Source organism: Eleginops maclovinus, chromosome 6, assembly GCF_036324505.1.
Source record: "Eleginops maclovinus isolate JMC-PN-2008 ecotype Puerto Natales chromosome 6, JC_Emac_rtc_rv5, whole genome shotgun sequence".
Taxonomy (NCBI): domain Eukaryota; kingdom Metazoa; phylum Chordata; class Actinopteri; order Perciformes; family Eleginopidae; genus Eleginops; species Eleginops maclovinus.
In genome coordinates this window covers 16,270,515-16,290,458 of record NC_086354.1, presented here as the reverse complement: position 1 = coordinate 16,290,458, position 19,944 = coordinate 16,270,515, and the positions used below count along the sequence as shown (strand labels likewise).

At 39.1% G+C, this 19,944-nt stretch overlaps 1 protein-coding gene across 1 annotated transcript; it reads left to right on the top strand.

The window, feature by feature from the left end:
* The first annotated feature begins 5,676 nt into the window (after positions 1-5,676).
* klhl14 (kelch-like family member 14) lies at positions 5,677-19,477 on the top strand. Its single transcript, XM_063886363.1, has 9 exons — positions 5,677-5,779; positions 6,370-7,270; positions 9,146-9,267; positions 13,253-13,342; positions 14,130-14,208; positions 14,538-14,728; positions 16,118-16,276; positions 17,370-17,527; positions 17,977-19,477. The coding sequence occupies exons 1-9, from the start codon at positions 5,704-5,706 to the stop codon at positions 18,115-18,117; spliced, it is 1,917 nt and encodes a 638-aa protein (XP_063742433.1). The 5' UTR covers positions 5,677-5,703; the 3' UTR covers positions 18,118-19,477.
* The last annotated feature ends 467 nt before the right edge of the window (positions 19,478-19,944 follow it).

The following is a 19,944-nucleotide window of genomic DNA, read 5'->3' as shown; positions in this document are numbered from 1 at the left end:
TTCCTTTAATGGATGTTCGGAGAATGTGCTCCTCTATAATTAAAAAAAAAACCTGTTAATATCCTCGTAGGCTAAAATAAAAGGGGTTCTTATTATTACATGACGACTCTCTAATAGGACATGTGGGTCAGTTGATTAAAAAAAATGTCTGGATTTATTTAATATTGTTTAACCATAACACTTTTTTTAGCCAAATATACACCTAACTCACCCAACACTACTTGCAAAGACAATATGCAGTTTATCATATATATTGGTAATGTTATACTGTTAATATGTATTATGAGCAAATGAAGTAACACTACATAATGGTGTGTGTCCACAGCAGCGAGGTGGTCAGCACTAACGCTTCAGTAAAATCACATGTTAATGAACTTCCCTGATATATATAAGGGACAGTCTTTGCTATTAAAGGCTCTGTATATCTCTCTGGTCAGGGCTACATTCACATTATTCTTGACATATTCCATGCACTTTACATTCATGGTGTAATGATGTGAGTAATAACCTGGGGATGTTAACAGCACCCTACAATAGGATCTTTATCTGATCTAGGCTCACAGACAGCAGTATGATATGACCCGACTGCCTGTAGCCACAACGTATATGACCTCAGCGCTGGATGTAATTTCCTCTCAAGGACTCTTGGAAAGGGAGAGCTTATGTTGTAGAGCTCATGTCGTCGGGCTGGTAACAGCAGCTTGCCATTGTATTAATTATTGTCAGGGAATCCAAGGGGTGTAGATAATACAGAATGCACTGGTTGGTCCCATTTGTTTCACTTGTCAGTGGAGTGAATAATTGGGAGTGCTGACCATATTAGACACAGAGAATTTCTAAACATACAACTCCAACAGTCACAACTAAAAGTATGGCTTGGAAATGAAAAAGGTTAATGTCTGAGAATTTCTAAATCAGTATGGCAATAATTTGCTGGCTTCCTGTTGCCAAAGGAATTCACTGAAGTTTGTCTTTGACAACACAAATCCAGCCAAACAGACAGTTTAGAATAATATGCTTAATTAAAGAAACATTGTCTGTGATTGTACATATTATTTATTGAAGAGAGATTTGATTTCAACATTATATTTAAACTTGCAGCTTCTCAGGTAAGTGCCAGATATTTTGCACCCCAACTTCTTTCTTTAAAGGCTTGAGAACATTGATACCGTTTCAGTAGAATGGGGGTTGCTAATACAATGGGGCTCATCTTGCAATTCTCCCAAGGAATAACTATCAGTCCTGCTACAGCGGCTTCAGCGTCCCTAGGTGACCGCGCCACTGAGCCCGTGCTCGCTCCATCGCACCCCACTCCACGCCTGCTGCCACCCTGAAGGTAGATGCATCACGCTGGGGAGACTGTGCAACAGCAGCCCCCTCTCCCACCACCCCCTAAAACCTCCTCCACAGCACAGTGGCCTCCCACGGCCCCCCACACATGTCCGGGTCGCCACTACAGCCCTGGTCCCAGCAGCCCAGACTCTCCCTCAGGTGAGTCTCCTCCACCCTGAACTGCACAACTGGTATCCTTTTGTCATTTGAGAAATGCCACACAAACACATACTGTACACACACACACACACACACACACACACACACACACACGCTCCTGTGATCACTCTGAAGGGGACACCGCCTGTTCCTTTCTGCTCACCTCCCGGCTGCCGGCTGACTCTGTGAGCCGTGTCTGTGGTGGCTACGCCATGTGTGGGGATCTAGGGGTTTAAAACAGCAGGCCTCCCATACTCCCTGAATGGCAAATATAAGTGCTTCCAATTTATTACACTGCGGACACTTTATGAATCATCTCCTACTAACTTTGATCTGAGATGACAAGCACACGCTAATCAGTCCCAGTATCAAAAAAAAGTAATCAAGTAAACATTGATCTGTTCACATTTCCAAATTCATCACAATGAACTAAAGCTGCACTTTTACTGACCGGGTCATGTTCACTTCACCTCGATAGATTAAACTAATGCTTCAGGCGAAACCATTTGTTCCTTTTGTGTTGAAGCTGCTCTCAGGAGATGACAAACAGGTACAACCGACAGTTTACGTTTCATGTTACTGGAAATCTGAAATAGGAACTCCCATTTAAAACCCTTCAAATACTGTTTAGTATTTGTTTCCACGTGTAAAGCAGTCCTATCAAGTAAAAAAATAACTGCTCTAAGATCATATACTGTGAGTTACAGGGAGATGGATGTGGAATTAAAGGAACCCTGCTTGTGTTTAGAAATATAGGTATTAAGGCTGGGCATCTTTGATTTGAATGTAACTACAAAAAGATTTCTAATTCATTACTTTTATCAGCAGTTTACATTCATTTAGTCTCACCACAGTTTTCTAAAAAGCCTGGTTGCAGAATTTTCTGTTCAACTCCTTTTAATGTCTTTTTTTTATCAGGAAAATCCTTTTACTAACACATGAATTACAACTTTCACTTTATAGGTTGCCATACCACACCACACTTAGTTAACAAAATATTTTACAAACAAGATGATATCACCCTCTCCATGATATTAATATGATATGTTCTCTGATCTGTAAACAGCTGGTTATCTTGCTTTTCCACGATAAGAGAAAGTGCTGAGGATTTACGCTTGGTGAGCACATTTGGGCTGAATCTTTCACACGTCACAAATTGCAGATGGGAAGCAGTGATCTTGAACAGCCGATCACATTTCCGTGACCATCTGACACCTTCCATTTAGGAAAATAATACTTTCTATCTTAGCATACCCCTCTGCAGCAGCCAGCAAAAGGAATTATGCCTGGTAGACTTTGGTATTCACAACTTTGAAGCTTCTTCTTTTGTTTTCACTGCACTGATTAGATGAGATGATCTCTCTTTAATCATTTATTTAAGGCTATTAAAAAAACTCAAGTTTGTATTATTTCTTTTATGTTTTCAAACATTGAGAAATCATTCCATAATGTGAGTATTACACAGGAATTTCTGTAGTAGTTAAGCATAAAATAAGGTGCATATAGTAAAATAAGGTATCCAAATGTCATATAACTGTTGTTATTTACTCTAATGTATACCCCTCTTGTGTGTGAAGAACAAAAACATGTTCAGGTTTTTTACCCATAGAGGTAGATATGGTATCTGAGTAATATGACAGATAAATATGAGTCGGGTTAACTGGTACAGAGAGTTGTAAATCACTGTGGTGTGATTCTTTGTCTCAAAGGGTTTAATTAGTCTAGAAATTCTTCTCTTATCTGATGACCCCCCCCCCCCCCCCCCTCCTCTCTCTGCACACTGCAACAACTTACAACCATAAACGCCCTGCAATCTGAAGACCAGGGGCCTCAGGAGACTGAGTTGCTACAAAGAGCTGAAAGAGTTGGAAATGGTCATTTTATTGCGTTAGAATAGCTCGCTCGAGACTTGGGTAATGTAGTGCTAACTGAGTGCTAGTAAAGATAACAGTATGTGACTCGGAAGTGAAATACAGTGAAGTAAGACAATATAATGCACTGCAATGACTCTGAAAATGGGGCAAAAGCCATCATAGTCGAAACAACAACAAAAACTGCCTTCTTAGTGGCTTCAAAACCACTAATTAACAAAAGAGAATTCTATTTTTCCTTCAGTGAGGATTATTATTTAAGATGCAGTGCACAATCTAATCAGTCATCTCACAGAGTTCATGTAGAATGAATGTTCTCAGTACTACTACAAGTGAGGGATATGCAGGCTGCCTGCTTGTCAAATACTCAAACATCAAACAATATTCTATAATAAATGCTACCTATATGTGGCCTGTTATAGCTTGACGGTAGCATGGTGGTGCTCTATTTCATAGTACATGAACAAACCCATTTATCCCTATCTGTCATTTCATAACTTGTGAGGTATCTGTCACTTCTGGTCCCACGGGAGTCCTGTATGTAAGTTTCTTTACTCTAATTGAGCTCTTTATTTAACTGACAGTTTATTCTGTCCTAATAAGTCATTTCAAACAGTTTTTCATTGGATTTTGCACACGTATTGTTTGTTTATTTTGAACTTGCAACCCACTAATGATTAGGATTTCCTCATTATTCATGTACGGGGTCATAGGATTGATACATTCTTAATTTAGATGATAAGACTCAAGCCCCCCCTGCCCACAAACACACAGACACAGACACAGACACAGACACACAGACACACAGACACACACACACACACACACACACACACACACACACACACACACACACACACACACACACACATTATATGAATACTAAAGAGACTAAGTATTATGAGAGTAACTACATTTATACAACATGACTAAAAATACTTTTTTTGTGCTATGAATCACATCAAATTGTATGTCAGTCACACAACACAACAAGTTATTTTAATTATTTCCATGTACTTGTTTCAATAGATAAAGGTCGGTTTGGTACTGAACCATATGGAATCTAGATATTCAACACACTACTGTGCACTGATGGATGTTGTATTAGGTTTCAACCCTTTGTGTTATCAGGCCTGCAGCTCGACCACAGGTTTTGAAACAGTGCACTGATCAGACAAGATAATAGTATTCATGAAAACACTGCATGCTTTGTTATTGTTATAACTTTACAGCACTTGTTGTGTTTCACAGTGTGTGTGAGGCATGATGCTTTTGTCACATATATAAAAAAGGGGGGTGCTTTAATGGCACATTATAAACAATGTGTGCACATTATAGTGCATGTTGTTTTTATGATGCAGATGCAAAACTTGAGTTTGTGTATAGCACCTTCTTTTTTTGAAGGACTAGCAGAAGCAGAATGAGATGAGGGGTTATTTTGGCGATGGAGATTAAGGCAGGGGCTTTTTGTCATTTGTGCGAGACAAGCCATTCATCCATCCAGTTCACAGCCAAAAAAAGGCTGGTCCCAGAAATTAGCAGTTTCAGCTCAGCAGCAAAGTCGTCGGGCTGTGAAGGCAGAGAGAAATTGACTAATTAGCAATGCGCACTAAAACTTGACGGTTCTCTCTATAACAGCGAGGAAAAGACTCGGTTTTTCTCCCCCTTTCTCTTTTCTTTCTTCCATAGATGTTTGAAATCGCAGTCATTTACGCTCGACAGTTTTTACAATAGCCTTGAGCCATAATTTTGCGAGTCTCTCCAGCATCCATACCCCTGCATGGTCTCTCTCCACCGGCCATGCACGACCGTTTCTCTCCCCAACCGTGGATTTCCTATTACTCTCGTTACGACTCACTGAGCCCCAGGCCCAAGGATAATGATGTGTTGTTTCTTGGTAGCATAATTTGTCACACGTATATTTCTTCTTCTTCTTCTCTTGCAGAAAGCACAGCTCCCTCTCACACACTCACACACTTCTTGTTAATTCAGAAGAACAAATGATCAACGTCAACAAATAACCTGAAATAGTGACTTTATGAGTTGGAATCAATGGTTATTTTGAGACACCACCGACCATAGACTTTAAAGGAAAGGACTTTAAAAGGAGAACAAAGGAAATATCCAAGTGAGAATATTGGGAACCTGAAGCTTACTTTCTTTTTTGTCAAGAGCTGAAGTCAGGTAAGTTTGGCTCCTTCTCAGGCGAGCTGCTCACATCATTTAGTTGTGACAGGCGCTTTTAGTGAATCTGGCGACAACGTTACAGCACGCGTGTGTTAAGTTTACACACATTACGCACGTAGAAATCGCTTTTTGTACTGTCTAGAAAACAATAGATATGCATATTACGTTTAACTTTGCCGAAAGCTGCATTTCAGTGAATATTTTTCGATACTCACGTCCGCTTTACTCAGGTAGGCTAAACGCGAAACGCACCCGTAGTGTTGCTGACGGCTCGGAAACAAACTAATTGCTTTTGTATGACTCCTTCCAAATCTGTGCGATGTGTAATGTCCTCATTGTGGGGGTGTGCAGCAAGATAGGAGAAGGGATAAGTGTTAGCTGAATGGTGCATGTTATCCGTCCACCGTGTCTCTTTTTCCTTATCCAACAACTTCAGCCGCGTTACCGAGGGGGAAGCGCCGCAGCATCTCCATATCCTCGCTTTGTTTTGACAGCGCCCTTCACATATCAGCCCTGTTTTAAATCATCTTGAGTTAAGAATGAAAAAGAGTGGCAGGCTGTGGGAACTACTGCGTTTTTGTTTGTTGCTTTACGACCAGAGCTCAAAGTTGAAAGCCGTATTGGATGTAGATTCTCGCCGGCTGGCATGGCATGATGGCTCTTCCCCGCTGGATGCACGGGAGATCTGTGCTATAACTTACTCGGGAAACGGCTTTCTGTTGTAATAGCTGACTGATATCATCTATAGGCTGCTGTGTGTTGTGTGCTAAAAAATACATGACCTGAGGTAAATGGCTTGCATGGTTTATTTGTTGCCTAGGTGGCGTTCACCGTCAGGAAGTCATGTCCAGATCGGGTGATAGAACATCCACCTTTGACCCAACACACAGTGACACCCTGCTGCACGGGCTCAACCTCTTGTGGAGAAAACAGCTTTTCTGTGATGTGACTCTCACTGCCCAGGGACAGCAGTTTCACTGCCACAAAGCTGTGCTGGCATCCTGCTCCCAGTATTTCAGATCCCTTTTCTCATCCCACAATGTCATCAACAATGAGGGGAGCAAAGGGGACCAGGGCAGCAGTGGGACCCCCTCATCCTCTCCTGATGACAAGATGGTGACCCCCAGTGCCAGGCCCATCAATAACCTGGTTCTCCAGGGCTGCTCCTCCATTGGACTTCGATTAGTTCTGGAGTACCTGTACACTGCCAACGTGACTCTTTCCCTGGACACAGTGGAAGAGGTGCTGTCAGTCAGCAAGATCCTCAATATCCCCCAGATTACCAAGCTCAGTGTGCAGTTCCTCAACGACCAGATCTCTGTGCAGAACTACAAGCAGATCTGCAAGATTGCTGCACTCCATGGACTGGATGAGACCAAGAAATTGGCCAACAAGTACCTGGTGGAGGATGTTCTGCTGCTGAACTTTGAGGAGATGTGTGCCATGCTAGACGCTCTGCCACCCCCTGTGGAGTCAGAGCTGGCTCTTTTCCAGATGTCAGTCCTCTGGCTGGAGCATGACCGGGAAACTCGCATGCACTATGCGCCGGACCTTATGAAGAGGCTGCGCTTCGCCCTCATACCTGCTCCAGAGCTGGTGGAGAGGGTGCAGTCTGTTGACTTTATGAGGACTGACCCTGTGTGCCAAAAACTTCTCATGGATGCCATGAACTACCACCTGATGCCCTTCAGGCAGCACTGCAGGCAGACCACAGCAAGCAGGTGAGGATGACAAACATACAAAGACAACACACACACACACACACACACACACACACACACTGACACAAACACAAGGCAATGAGGTGTTTGAAATTAGATGGACGTTAATGAAATGCCTCCCACTTGTTAAATGTGAACAAATTGCCGTCTGGTCTACAGCCTGTAGTCTGGATCTTGTAGGTGGTCAGTCAGAGATGTGAGGTCTAAGGCCAAAGTAATGATGATTGTGGGGCTATTCCTTTAAAAGGCTGCTGGTTGATTTTCTCTATACTACATTGTATCCATATCCACAAGGTTACCTTATGATTCAGTGAAGAAAAGCAGCTCTTTATTTCATCACACATCTGTGTAATTGCTTTCTAATCAGTGTAGACAAGATGCCGCAAACTAGATAAAGGTTATGCATTTGAAGTGTAGCAACTCTCATGAATATGATTTGAAATGCTATAATTTAATTGTAACCAGGATTACATGGTAATTATGTAAGAATCATGGAATCATGGGAGACTACCACAGCTATCAAGGTTACATTAAACAAAAATGAAACATACAGTCAGAGGGAATTCATTATATTTGAGTATGAGGATGGAAGGGACACTGCATTTTGCCTTATTCTCTGGTTAGATAAATAATAATAATGTTTCACAGTATTGTCCATATTTGACCTGATCGGCACTTAAAGGAGCTGTCAATAGGCAGGTGGTGTCAGTAAGATGATTGATTGATGGTGCTGTTGTCAGGTTTTGTGTACAGAGCTAACTATACAGCCAAAGCTAAAAAAGTAGTCAGGGAAATGTTTAATTTACTGCATACACCTATACATATTTAGAGAGCAAACAATTAGCAAAATTGGGATTTTTTTATATAAAAGTTACACAAAGAATGTCAAAATACAATAATTTCACATGTATCTATTTATAAATTGCCCCAATAACATATCTCTTCCCACATATGGACCTGAATGAGCAAAGAATCAGCAATCCTCATAATTAGTTTCACATGCCACTGTTTCTCTCCTCTCAATTAATCACCATTATCTATGTCCAGGGGCTCATTTGCATATGAATAACCCCAAAACACTTCAGTTGGCCAGTAGCAGGGAGAATGTACCGAGACAACGGTTATTTTCTCAAGCATAAAAAAGTAAAATATGAAAAAAGGTGAACCTGAATGAATATAAAGGCCAGCTGCTCTTAATCTTTCACTGCATATGGTGATTAATTGGTAGCTTTGTGTACAAATCCATTAGGAGCCAGATAACGGTCATTAATGTACAGTAAAGTGTGTGGCTTTTGCATTATGTATCATATACAAACAACAGGGAATATCTCACAACTGGTTCAAGGATGTCACATGAATCACTGCAGCCAATGAAATGGAGACATTGTATAGGCAGGTTTATGTACTCAATTGTGCTTTTAGCCTCCAGCATGGCACCCTGCAGAATCGTCCACGCTTCACAGATAATTGAAAAGATATCTTTAGAGTACAATAACCATTCAATAACACATCAAAATGATAAGTACGCTGTTGAGCAATTTTTGGTTAATTATATTAAAATGGCCACATATGGCCTGATTTGTAGCTTCAAATCCAGTGCTTCTAGCCAGACAAGAAACCAGTATTAACTTAATGCATACATTTGTATTTTAATTAAATTGTTGGTGATTGTATTCTTACATTGAGCATATTCAGAGGGATAGATTAAACATTCTGGGCAACTAATGCTAATTCTATCAACCTTTTTATGTAAATGACCAAATTAAAGGTTTCCAGCTTCAGATCAAGCTTATTTTGGCCTTCTGGGTGTTTTGATCTCAAGGCTTGATACCTGTTTTGTTCTGTTTCCTAACACCCTCACTTTTGACATTACAGAATCCGTTCCAATAAGAGGATGCTGTTACTGGTGGGTGGTTTGCCTCCTGGACCTGATCGTCTCCCCAGCAATTTGGTCCAGTACTATGACGACGAGAAAAAGACATGGAAGATCCTCACAAGTGAGTAGCGAAAGGCTCTGCTGCTTTCTTTCTTTCTTTTTCTTTTTTTTTTTTTACCCAAGGCATCTTTTGTTAGTGGCTTTTATGATGAGAAAAAGTTGTTCCTATGGATGACTTTAACACAGGTTAATTTCCATGGAAAATGAGGGGAAGGAGTTCCCTAAATCCTTTAGGTAATAATGTATCCCTATCACTTTTAATATACGTTTTTAATCAGAGCGTGACTTCACAGCACTGTGGAGAGCTTCATGCCCGGTTTCCCTTGTTTTTTGTGAAATATGGTGGCAGGATGCATGATGAGATTTACTTGAATCTAATGATCTAATGTAGCAGAAAGAAAAGGAGAGAACAATATTGAACGACATCTTTCCTCAAAATCTTTTCAATGTAGCTTAACTATATACTCACTTTAATCAATACATGAGATTAAATTACCCTATAGTAAAACGCATCCTGTTGACCTGAAATCACTATTTATATAGGTTTGAATAAGGAAAGTTAAATACCGAAGAGTTGGATGGGATTAGATTAAGACAGCAGCTGTAATGTTGATACAAAAATAAAAGACATAAAGACATGTCCTATAACCTGTAGAAATGAATACCAGGGTTCAGTTCATGATATCATATTGAATGCAAGTTGTCATAATATACCCATAGAATTTATTCTGTAAAAAAAAAAGAACACACACCATCTCTAGAGAACGTATTTGAAGACTTCCTGCAGCACTCACCTCTGTAAAGTGTACTATGCTCTTTATTCTCTCTGTCTTCCCTGACCTTTTATGGCTCACCATTATATTGTTGTTATATTGCAAAGGTCAAACACGAGCTAATGGGAAACCCTATTTGTCCCTTGCATCATCATTGCCAGATATATTGAGTTTTTGTCCTTTTGTTTTGGTTGGAGCCATATCTCAGTCGTGTCTCTTCATTCGTACACATTAGCCATAGGTCTGTTTTTCTGTCAGCTCGGTGCTTTGCAGTTTATATTCTCACATTATGTCATGCATTTTCAATGAGTCTGGTTTATTGCTTCTGTCTTGTCTTAAATCCAGAGAAAGTTTTTGGCTATTGTTTTTTCTTCTGCTCAAATACTCAAACATGTTGGCAGTAATATGCTATTTTAGTCTATATTTGGCCACATTTGTCGGGGAGCATTTTTGCTAAAAGGAGTCGTGCATACAGAAAAACAGCCTCCAGCTCTGGTGTTTATATTGTCATTTTCTCATTTAACTCACACTCCTGGGTATAAACTGCACCAAGCAAAAGGTCAGTAGGGATTCCCATCACTCTAAACTAAAAAGTTAACACTCAAATGGTCCGTGGCCAAGTGGAAGGACAAAACTGCAAAATCATCCCCTTAACACATCAGTGAGCATCTTATGTAGCCTCCACACAATGGATGTGGAATAGAAGATTATTAACATTCAATCATAACTTTTCAATGAGGCGAAACCTGAGAGGGACAGCCTTTGATTAAGACATTCATCAACACAATTTAGGGAAGAATCTGATCCCTCTCTAGTTTGTGTCATATATCTACTGCTCGCTGATTCCAGTGTAAAGTTTGCCATCTAGTGTACCCACAGCAGCGTGGACGAACACAAGACAAAGGCAGGCGCAGGCTCAGACACAATGCTGGACTATTCTGTTCTTCTTCTTTTAAAACCAACCTGATATTAAAAACCCCCCCACTTGCAAATGGACCTCATCTACGCAGCATGGGCTAGAACAAAGGAATTGAGCTCAGTGGGATGCAATTGTAATGGTGTTAAAGGCACGTCAGAGCTGGAGCAGCAGTGGTGCATTAGCTGTGGAGTCACTCAACCAACCCCGACTGTGCTTCTATGCAGAGGTTTCTGACTCCCTCTAGTGAGCCCTGCAGCTCACTGTAGACTGGAGTGATGGCGTCCATCTCACAGAGGACATGCTCATCCTGCCCTCCTATGGCTTCTCACACCTGGAGGGGGGGAATTTAAGGGCAGAAGGGACCATTAGTTAGATTATTTCATACTTTTTCTCAGGTGACTAGTAAAGTAATACACATTATAGGAGGAAAAATACCAGATATGTTTTATTATTTTCACAGTACAAGACTTAAATAGAGGTGTCAATTATGATGTCCTTTCCCGCTGTTCACCTGTGTGTGAGGCACCTGTAGAGGCAAATCCACTCGCAGCACGCCTCATACTGCAGCCTGACATACTGTAAAGCAATAATCTTCTTTTCACATGGGTACAAGATGATTTTTAGTATGAGTACAAGTCGCTAGACATCAAATAAAAAGCCGCCCATCCGTGTCCTATATACTGCTGACTGAATGATAATGTAAATAGCATGTAAGGGAATTTGGCAGTCATATAGCACTCGTCTTTGAGGTGCACTGGAGGCAGGCAACCTAATCCCCTCGTTGCAAGATAAAGCTGTGTTTAGTGTATGTAGTATTAGTTCCTATCTGAGACCCCCCCCCCCCCCCCCCCCGCCCATAGAGGACCGGCACATGTCAGCCAGCCAGAGTGAGATTGCAGGGAGAGGCCAATTGGAAAGAAATGAGATTCAAGGCTGTCTAATTTTGCAGCAACTGTGATCCATCAGGCGGTGGGGAGGTGACAGTGGAAATGGCTGATGGAGACAGACAGGTGGGCTTTAACATTTCACTGATTTGTGCTCAAAAAGCACCGGGCCTGAGATTTATTGAGTGAACACGATCATGTTCATTATGACTGTCACCTAAGACCATTTCTCTACATCTCAATGGGGTCACTTCAGTAAAAGAAGATGGAGGAGAGAAGGGGAGTACAAAACATACACAAGGGAAAACCTCAGAGAGGGGTCCTGCTGCAGCTGTGGGCTTGGGGCCGTTTATGCTAACTTATATAAGTATGATACATTCAAGATCATATTTGGTAGACATACTCAATATATTACTATGGGATATTTAATGTAAGTTGAAGAGAAAAGGAAAACTATTGCACTGTGATATTCAGTCCTACTGGTACTTACTGGAGGGTGACAACAGACATTTATTGGCCCTATCAGATATTGAGGTAGGTAGGACGTAGGTGGGTAGATGGTAGGTTGGTAAGTAAGTAGGTAGATATTATTGTAACAAACAGTAGTTTGTCCTGCCTTGTACTTTCATTAGTTCCGGTTTAATAGTCAACTGGCTTGATTCCCCACAAGAAATGACTTCCTGTAGATGGATGAATGGAAGTGAAAAGCAATGAGAAGGAGAAATAAATCCTATCACATCGACTCAAACTGAGGAATGTGAAATAGGCGTCTGTCTGTGTCTCTTTAACAGGCACATTGGTCTGTTGTGATGAGCACAATCTTGACCTGTGTACCACGAGTGCTCCATGTCCAGCAATGGGACACAAAGCATAAAGAAATAAACAGAGTGTCTGCATAAGGAGCACATTTTTAATATTTCGATTTTACAGTTTTAAGATAGATAATCTAATCAGAACTAATTGTGTTGTGTACAGACGTACAGTATATTGGGGCCTAGTGCTAGACACAGGCCTTTTTGAGTTAATTTGATTGTTAAACTCATTTTTATGATTGTATTTGATGAGGTGAAGTTGTGTCCTGATACAATTCTTGGGGAATTTTTTGTTAATTGTTATTTTTTTATTTGCATGCTGTTTCTCACCACCACTTATTGTGTTTAAGAGGCAAAACTGTAATAGTCCAACAGGCCTAAGCTGCAGAATTAAAATGTTGAATTTGAAGTAATTATTTTATTCAAATCAATAATTCATTTATTGCATACATTTATTCAACTTTATTATAGCAGCAGCGTTCAGATAAGTGTGGCCCTAACAGCCTGGTTTACATGCTGCCTTTCATTTTGGGGCATTCCTCTTACTTGATGATATAATGTCACCTTTATTTATGTACATTTATGATAGATCATATAAATTCTGCCTTTTAATCACATGTTCTAATGATACACACCTTTTGATTTCTGTTTCTTCTAGTAATGCCTTACAACAGCGCCCATCACTGCGTGGTGGAGGTGGAGAACTTCATCCTGCTGCTGGGCGGAGAGGACCAGTGGAACCCTAACGGTACGGTCACACCACAGACTGGACGTCTTGCTTTCCAGTGATTTCACTCAGGACATTTTTCAGTGTTAACTTCATTAAGAGAACGCTCTTAGCCAGAGTTCATGCGAGTTCAATCTCATCCGAGTGGATGCAACGCTTCCAGATAGTTTAAAACACTCATCCTAGAGCCAGTTCAGCTCTGAGTGGACAAACAACACTCCACTCAACACTTGTCAATAATTGGCATAGAAAAATTACCGTTATTAACAGTTAAATATATGTGCAATGTACTGTGTTAACATTACGTTTTGTGAAAAGGTGGGACAGCAACACATCTACATCTAACTGTAAATGATCAACAAATCTGATAGTGTCCTTTTGTTCTTGGTACAACCACACTGCACACAGTCAATTATTTGTGTTTATTTATCTCTGTTTATTAAGCTCTGAGAGTGAAAACCAACAATATCAACACACATCATTCAAAATCATTTAAGATCTTTTTGTTAAGATAATTTAACATGATTAATCAGATAATTATTAAAAAAACATTTCACTTACAAACATTACAGGACTTCAGTCATCACTTATTGGCGGTGAAAAGCAGCACCTACTAACACAGAAAATCACTGTGTGTGGGTGGTGATCTTCAGATAATGTGTTTATATTAGATGGAGACTTGCTGTGTCACACTTGTGCATTTCATTAGTGCTGTGTAAAACAAAGAATCTGGGAAACAGAGCTCACCCAATTAAGTCATTTTTTAATAATCTTTGTCCTGGATCTTGATTTCTGTCTGTCTTTACAGGAAAGCACAGCACTCACTTTGTCAGCCGCTATGATCCAAGATTCAACAGTTGGATACAGTTACCGCCGATGCAGGAGAGGTAGGTTTGGTTGAATACAGAAATGTTATTTATAGTATGGTTTCCATAATACAATAAAGGTACAGTAAATGTGTTGATGTATCATTTAAAGAAAAACATACATCTTTAGATATATTTTAATATAAATGCATTGTCTTAAGAATTTATAAAGTCATAATAATACCTGAAATGTCTTTCGCGAAAGTCAGTACAGTCATTATTCTGGAATAAAGACAAGTCTACATATGTTTGATATACAATATGATTTCCACTCCATGGTAAAACAGTGAACAGTACATCTTGCTGTTGCTGGGGTAATGACGATGTCTGGTTGACACTTTCTTCCTCAGGAGAGCTAGTTTCTTTGCCTGCCGCATGGATAAGCACCTGTACGTTGTTGGTGGTAGGAACGAGAGCGGCTACCTCTCCAGCGTTGAGTCCTACAACCTGGAGACCAACGAGTGGAACTACCTGTCGCCTCTGCCGCAGCCGCTGGCCGCTCATGCAGGGGCAGTGCACAACGGCAAGATCTACATATCAGGTCAGGAGAGAGACACTTATTATCCCGTCTTCTTTTGTCCCAAAAAAACATGTACTTCTCTGCAAATAATGTATTATCCCTCGGCTCTTTATAATATACGGAATGACACAGCAGGCCACACGATTCATTTTTGAGCTAATCAAAGAGGCCCTTTAAACATAATTACACTCTCATACAGTTTATGCCTGGGTCTTTCAGATAAATTCACTGATCAAGAAGGGGGGAACATTTGAAGATCAGTGTAGTAAAAGTATCAATTTGCATTAAAGGGGAATACTCAAGTTAAGTTAAATTACTGATTTACGTACAGTACTTGAATCTACAGTATGTATATTGTTATATTCTACTTCTGCAGTTATTCAGTTCCATACATAAGTTAGTTTTACTTTTTAGTAATTCAAGTTAGACTATTTTACAGTTGAATATTAAGAAATATGGTACTTTTACCCACAGATATAGTTCTAAATTACTTTGCAAATTAGGATTATTTTAGGTGAAATATGTGATCAGTTTATAAAATGTAATACATTGTTATAGATCAAATGGCCCAAGATTTTATGAAGTAGCTAAATTAGCCTTCACCATGACCCTGTGCAACTTAAATGTGCTACTTACACAGTAGTGTATTAGCATTTGTAATGAATTAACTTAATATATGATAATTTAACACTAAGAGGAGTAATTGTGCTCCATAATGAGCAGTTATGTTTAAATTATGCTTTCTGATTCATAATCAGGCAAACAACTTGAATGTTGAAGGCACCATGAGATGCAGCAACACAAATGTTTTAAAACCAGCTCGATATACATTCAATACAACACTCCTACTTCGTCTGGGATCTATAATGATATATTTGGTTTTAAGTGACATTTAAATCCATCAAGTACTCATCACACCAACGCAGAATGTCATAAACCAAAATCCTCCTCTTCCAGAAGCTGACTATCACTGAATCATCAGAGCATTTTATGACTATTGTTCTGTATTCTGCACCAAGCCAGTTATTACAATATAAAACTAAAAGAAGGGAACAAAAGCACCAACCTTGAGCGTTTGAATAGAGCCGGCTGGGGAAGGCGCCATTAGCTCTGACGCACTACCATATATTATTAACAAAAAAAAAAACAATATCTAGCCAGCATAAATGATCGAAATTATAACTGGGCTAACAATTTTCTCTGTAACGATTGATTCAACTATAATGTTAAAGATAATTTTAAGATCAATTTGAATCAAGTGAAGCAACAAATCAATGAATCGTTATCAACAGATTAACATTGATGAGCAGTTTGTCCTACAGAGTGTTTCATATAGGCGGCAAAGTTTCTTTCCACAGTATAAACTTGAAACCTTTAATAAATAGATATGTTTATGTTTAACTGTTGCAGGAGGAGTGCACAATGGAGAGTATGTGTCCTGGCTCTACTGTTATGACCCTATAATGGACGTGTGGGCGAGGAAACAGGATATGAACACAAAGCGTGCCATTCATGCCCTGGCTGGAATGAATGACCGCCTATATGCTATTGGTGGAAACCATTTGAAAGGTAAGCCCTCCAGCCATTCAGGAAATGAACAAAAACAGAGGTCAAGATATTCCCTTGAATTTTGTTTGAAAAAGAGAAAAGTGAAAGAGATGATGCTATTATGAGCAGGCGGCTGACCTTTAATACACTTCAGCATTCAAGCTACGAAATGAAAATTACTAATCAAACGTGTTGTGTTCTATTTTTTTATTCATCAGCAAAATTGAATGCTAAATGTGAAGCTGGATCTTGTATCTTGCTTTTTTTAAATACAGTTTTTGTATCAAATGGGTCTTTACAGGGTGTATATGCAAGCTCTGATTGGCTATTCACTGATACAGCTTCAAATTAACTTCACTTAAATATTCACTAAATTACTTAATAACATACATAATGAAATTTGTTATGTTCCTAAAAGGCCTTGCTATACAATGTGTCTACGTTCAGGTACTTAGAGAAATAAGAAAAGAAAAACAAAGATTATTTTGACTGATCCAGATATCAATGTTTCTTTGGTTCATTTCTCCTTTATTTACCTGCATATATAGCGGCTACTGGCATATTTACAAAGCATCAATTGTAAGTTTAACATGCTTACTGTACAATGACGGGGCCTGTTAACAGCATATGATATGCTTCATTTTAAATAAAAATGTCTCATTAAGAAAAACAATTCCTGACTACAAATGCATAATTACATTAAATTCAAATAAGGTAAAGTCAGGAAACAATGCATGCTTAGTTCATTAAGGGTTTAAATGTCAAGTAATATGCTTTATTGGGACTGTGTGGGTGTGGTTTGATCAGATTTGATTTACAAACAAAACTCTGACATATAATTATGTGAAATCACTCTTTTCCCGCCCACTCAAAAACGGAAAGTGGACCACAGAGAAAAAACAGCACACAGAAATAACCAAAAGAGTTTAAACATGGCAGACAAAATGTGTATGAAGGAACCCAGAGTGAAACGCTGATTGTTAATATGTGTTTTTATTGCCTTTAAAGTCAAACAAGCTGTTTAATTACAGAATCCGGGAACTACAATATTGCCTGCATGTAATACGTAAGTACTCTCATCATTTTAAGATATTTTCCTTTCCCTATCGAACAGGTTTCTCCCATCTAGATGTAATGTTGGTGGAGTGTTACGACCCGAAAGCTGACCAGTGGAACATCCTGCAGACGCCTATCCTGGAGGGTCGAAGCGGCCCGGGCTGTGCTGTTCTGGATGACAGCATCTTCCTCATGGGGGGCTACAGCTGGAGCATGGTACATTCTTTCAACTCAGATTAGATTATTCAAGTTTAAAGGATAACGCTCGATCAAATGTTCACAAAATGTTAAGACCATGTCTGTGGCACAGGTCAGGAATAAATACTTTTGTTGATACAAATATTTGCAGTTTACTCCAACAGGAAACAATTGTTGATTTGTTGGGGACTATTTTCAGCTGAGGATTAAAACACATTTTGCGTCTGGTGCCCTAATAGAACCAGGATATGGATTGTTTAAGTGAATCTGATAAAAGCTTGGGCTACGCACGCATTGCCCTTTAGGATACATTCATTGTTATTCTTTTTATGGAACCTGTTGACAAAGAAAAACATAAAAAATCACCAGAATGAATCTTTAAAGTTGTCCCCGTTTTATTGGACTGCATGCATTTATACAAAAATATCAAATTATTTTCTACAATATATTTTTTCCTTATTTCTCAGGGGGCCTATAAGTCTTCCACCATCTGCTATAGCCCAGAGAAAGGATCATGGACAGAGTTGGAGGGAGAGGTGGCTGAGCCCTTAGCGGGCCCAGCCTGCTCCACCATCGTGCTGCCCGCCTGCCTTCCCTTCAACAAATGACAACTAATCCAACCGAGGGAGGTTGAGGAGCAGCAGAATGAATGGGGGGAGGACCATCAATAAGAAAAACAGTTGTCAAGAATTTTGTGACAAACCATCCGGTCAGACGACGGGGGTGTGTATAAATTATTTTTTTACAGGTATGACCAGAGCACTTTCGTTACCTACTGAAGGTTTGAAAAAAAAAAGAAAAGAAGAATTGTGTAACTCATGTATTTAAACTCATCTGTGTTCTGAGAAATGCTCAGTTTCATACTTGATTTGAGTTAAACTGATAGTAAGTGTTTTTGGCTTCTCGTCTATAGCACGCATAGTGTTGAACTGAATTATAGCTTTCAAATCCATTGTATCTTGTATTCAGTAGAGACGTATGTCCATCAAAATGCAGTGATGTTTCATGGACTGGGGAGGAAAGGTGACCAGCGTCAAATCCTCATGGGGTTACGTTAAACTAGGGCTGGGTGAGTTACAAAAACCATGAAGATCAAGTTGTATAAATATTCTTCTGCACTCATGTTGAAAATCACTTTTCTCTGGCTGTATTGTGCACTTATCATTATGAAACTGTTTTGTTGTCTTTATCTTAAATTAACATATTTTCATAGTGTGTAAAATGGGAACCTTTCTGCAGTCATTATTTAACTGACATGGATAGAAAAACACAATGTAACTAGACTTGTACCAGGTCCAAAGACAACCAGGACATTGTAAAAAAACACATCTACACAACCATTTTTATGAGGATGTGTCCATTTCACCCAGCCCTAATTTATGACTAATTACGTTGATAATTTACACCAAGACTAAAGTTGTGTTTCTGTATATCTTGACAGAAAAAAAATCTTGCCAAATGTTTGTGGCATATATTTCTCATGCTGCAAGCAAAACAATTCAAGGGTTAACATTGACTCCTAACATTCATATGACGCACTAATGTCCATGTTAAATATAAAATGATGGTACAATCAAATTTTAATTGCTAACCAATATATAAGTGGTTGGTATGTTTGGGTAAACAGATGAGAAGGACATTGTTCGTCTTTACTAGTTAATGCTAACAGGCCCGTTTATGAGGCCATATAGCATTTACCTTGATGGGATTTTAATCTTTAATGTATGAAAAACAAACAAGCATACAATGGTCCTTAATGCACTAATAGTGAACTTTTGATTCAGCAAACAAAGATCACTAAGATGTAAATTTATTAATGTGCTGTGTTTGAAAAAAAATGCTTAAATGAATCTAAGTTCAGTCTAATCTACGTTATTAGGTTCAAAAAGTTGTCAGTACCTGTTGACTTCTGTAAAGATTTGTTGATTTCATTCTTGTACATAATCGCTTGCAGTGAAACATTTTTGTGCACTCAACCTTGGATTTATTCTCAAATCCTGTTATGTCCTTTGCATTTTAGAATATGAAAAATAAATTGACTCTTGATGATTAAAATACATTTTGCAGTTCTGTGATACTTTGAGCATGTTTTCTTCAGATCCTTTGGCATCTTTTTAAATGGAAGTTTTCCCTTATAGTAAATACATTTTGCTGTAACAAACTTTAGGAGTTCTCCAAAGTTTCATTTTGAGAAAATAAAACATATTTCTACCATACATTTTTATATCTTCTAGGAATAGTCTCTGATGTAAAAATATGATGAAATGACAAGAAAAAAAATAATTCTTTGGTTGAACTGTTCACCACTCAAGTGAGAATTGCTTCAATTTAAGGGCGTTATGAACCAAAAGTGTGAGAGCCACTGAACACAGAAGAAACTTCAAGATCTGTGAAATAACTCAACTTCACACTTTGACAGAATGAAGCTCAGACAA

Bases quoted from the DNA above. Each gene is read 5' to 3' on its own strand.
- klhl14 (XM_063886363.1), top strand. From the start codon at position 5,704: ATGCATATTACGTTTAACTTTGCCGAAAGCTGCATTTCAGTGAATATT. The intron at 5,780-6,369 runs GTAGGCTAAACG...TTTGTTGCCTAG, and splicing joins CTCACGTCCGCTTTACTCAG to GTGGCGTTCACCGTCAGGAA. The intron at 9,268-13,252 runs GTGAGTAGCGAA...TGTTTCTTCTAG, and splicing joins GACATGGAAGATCCTCACAA to TAATGCCTTACAACAGCGCC.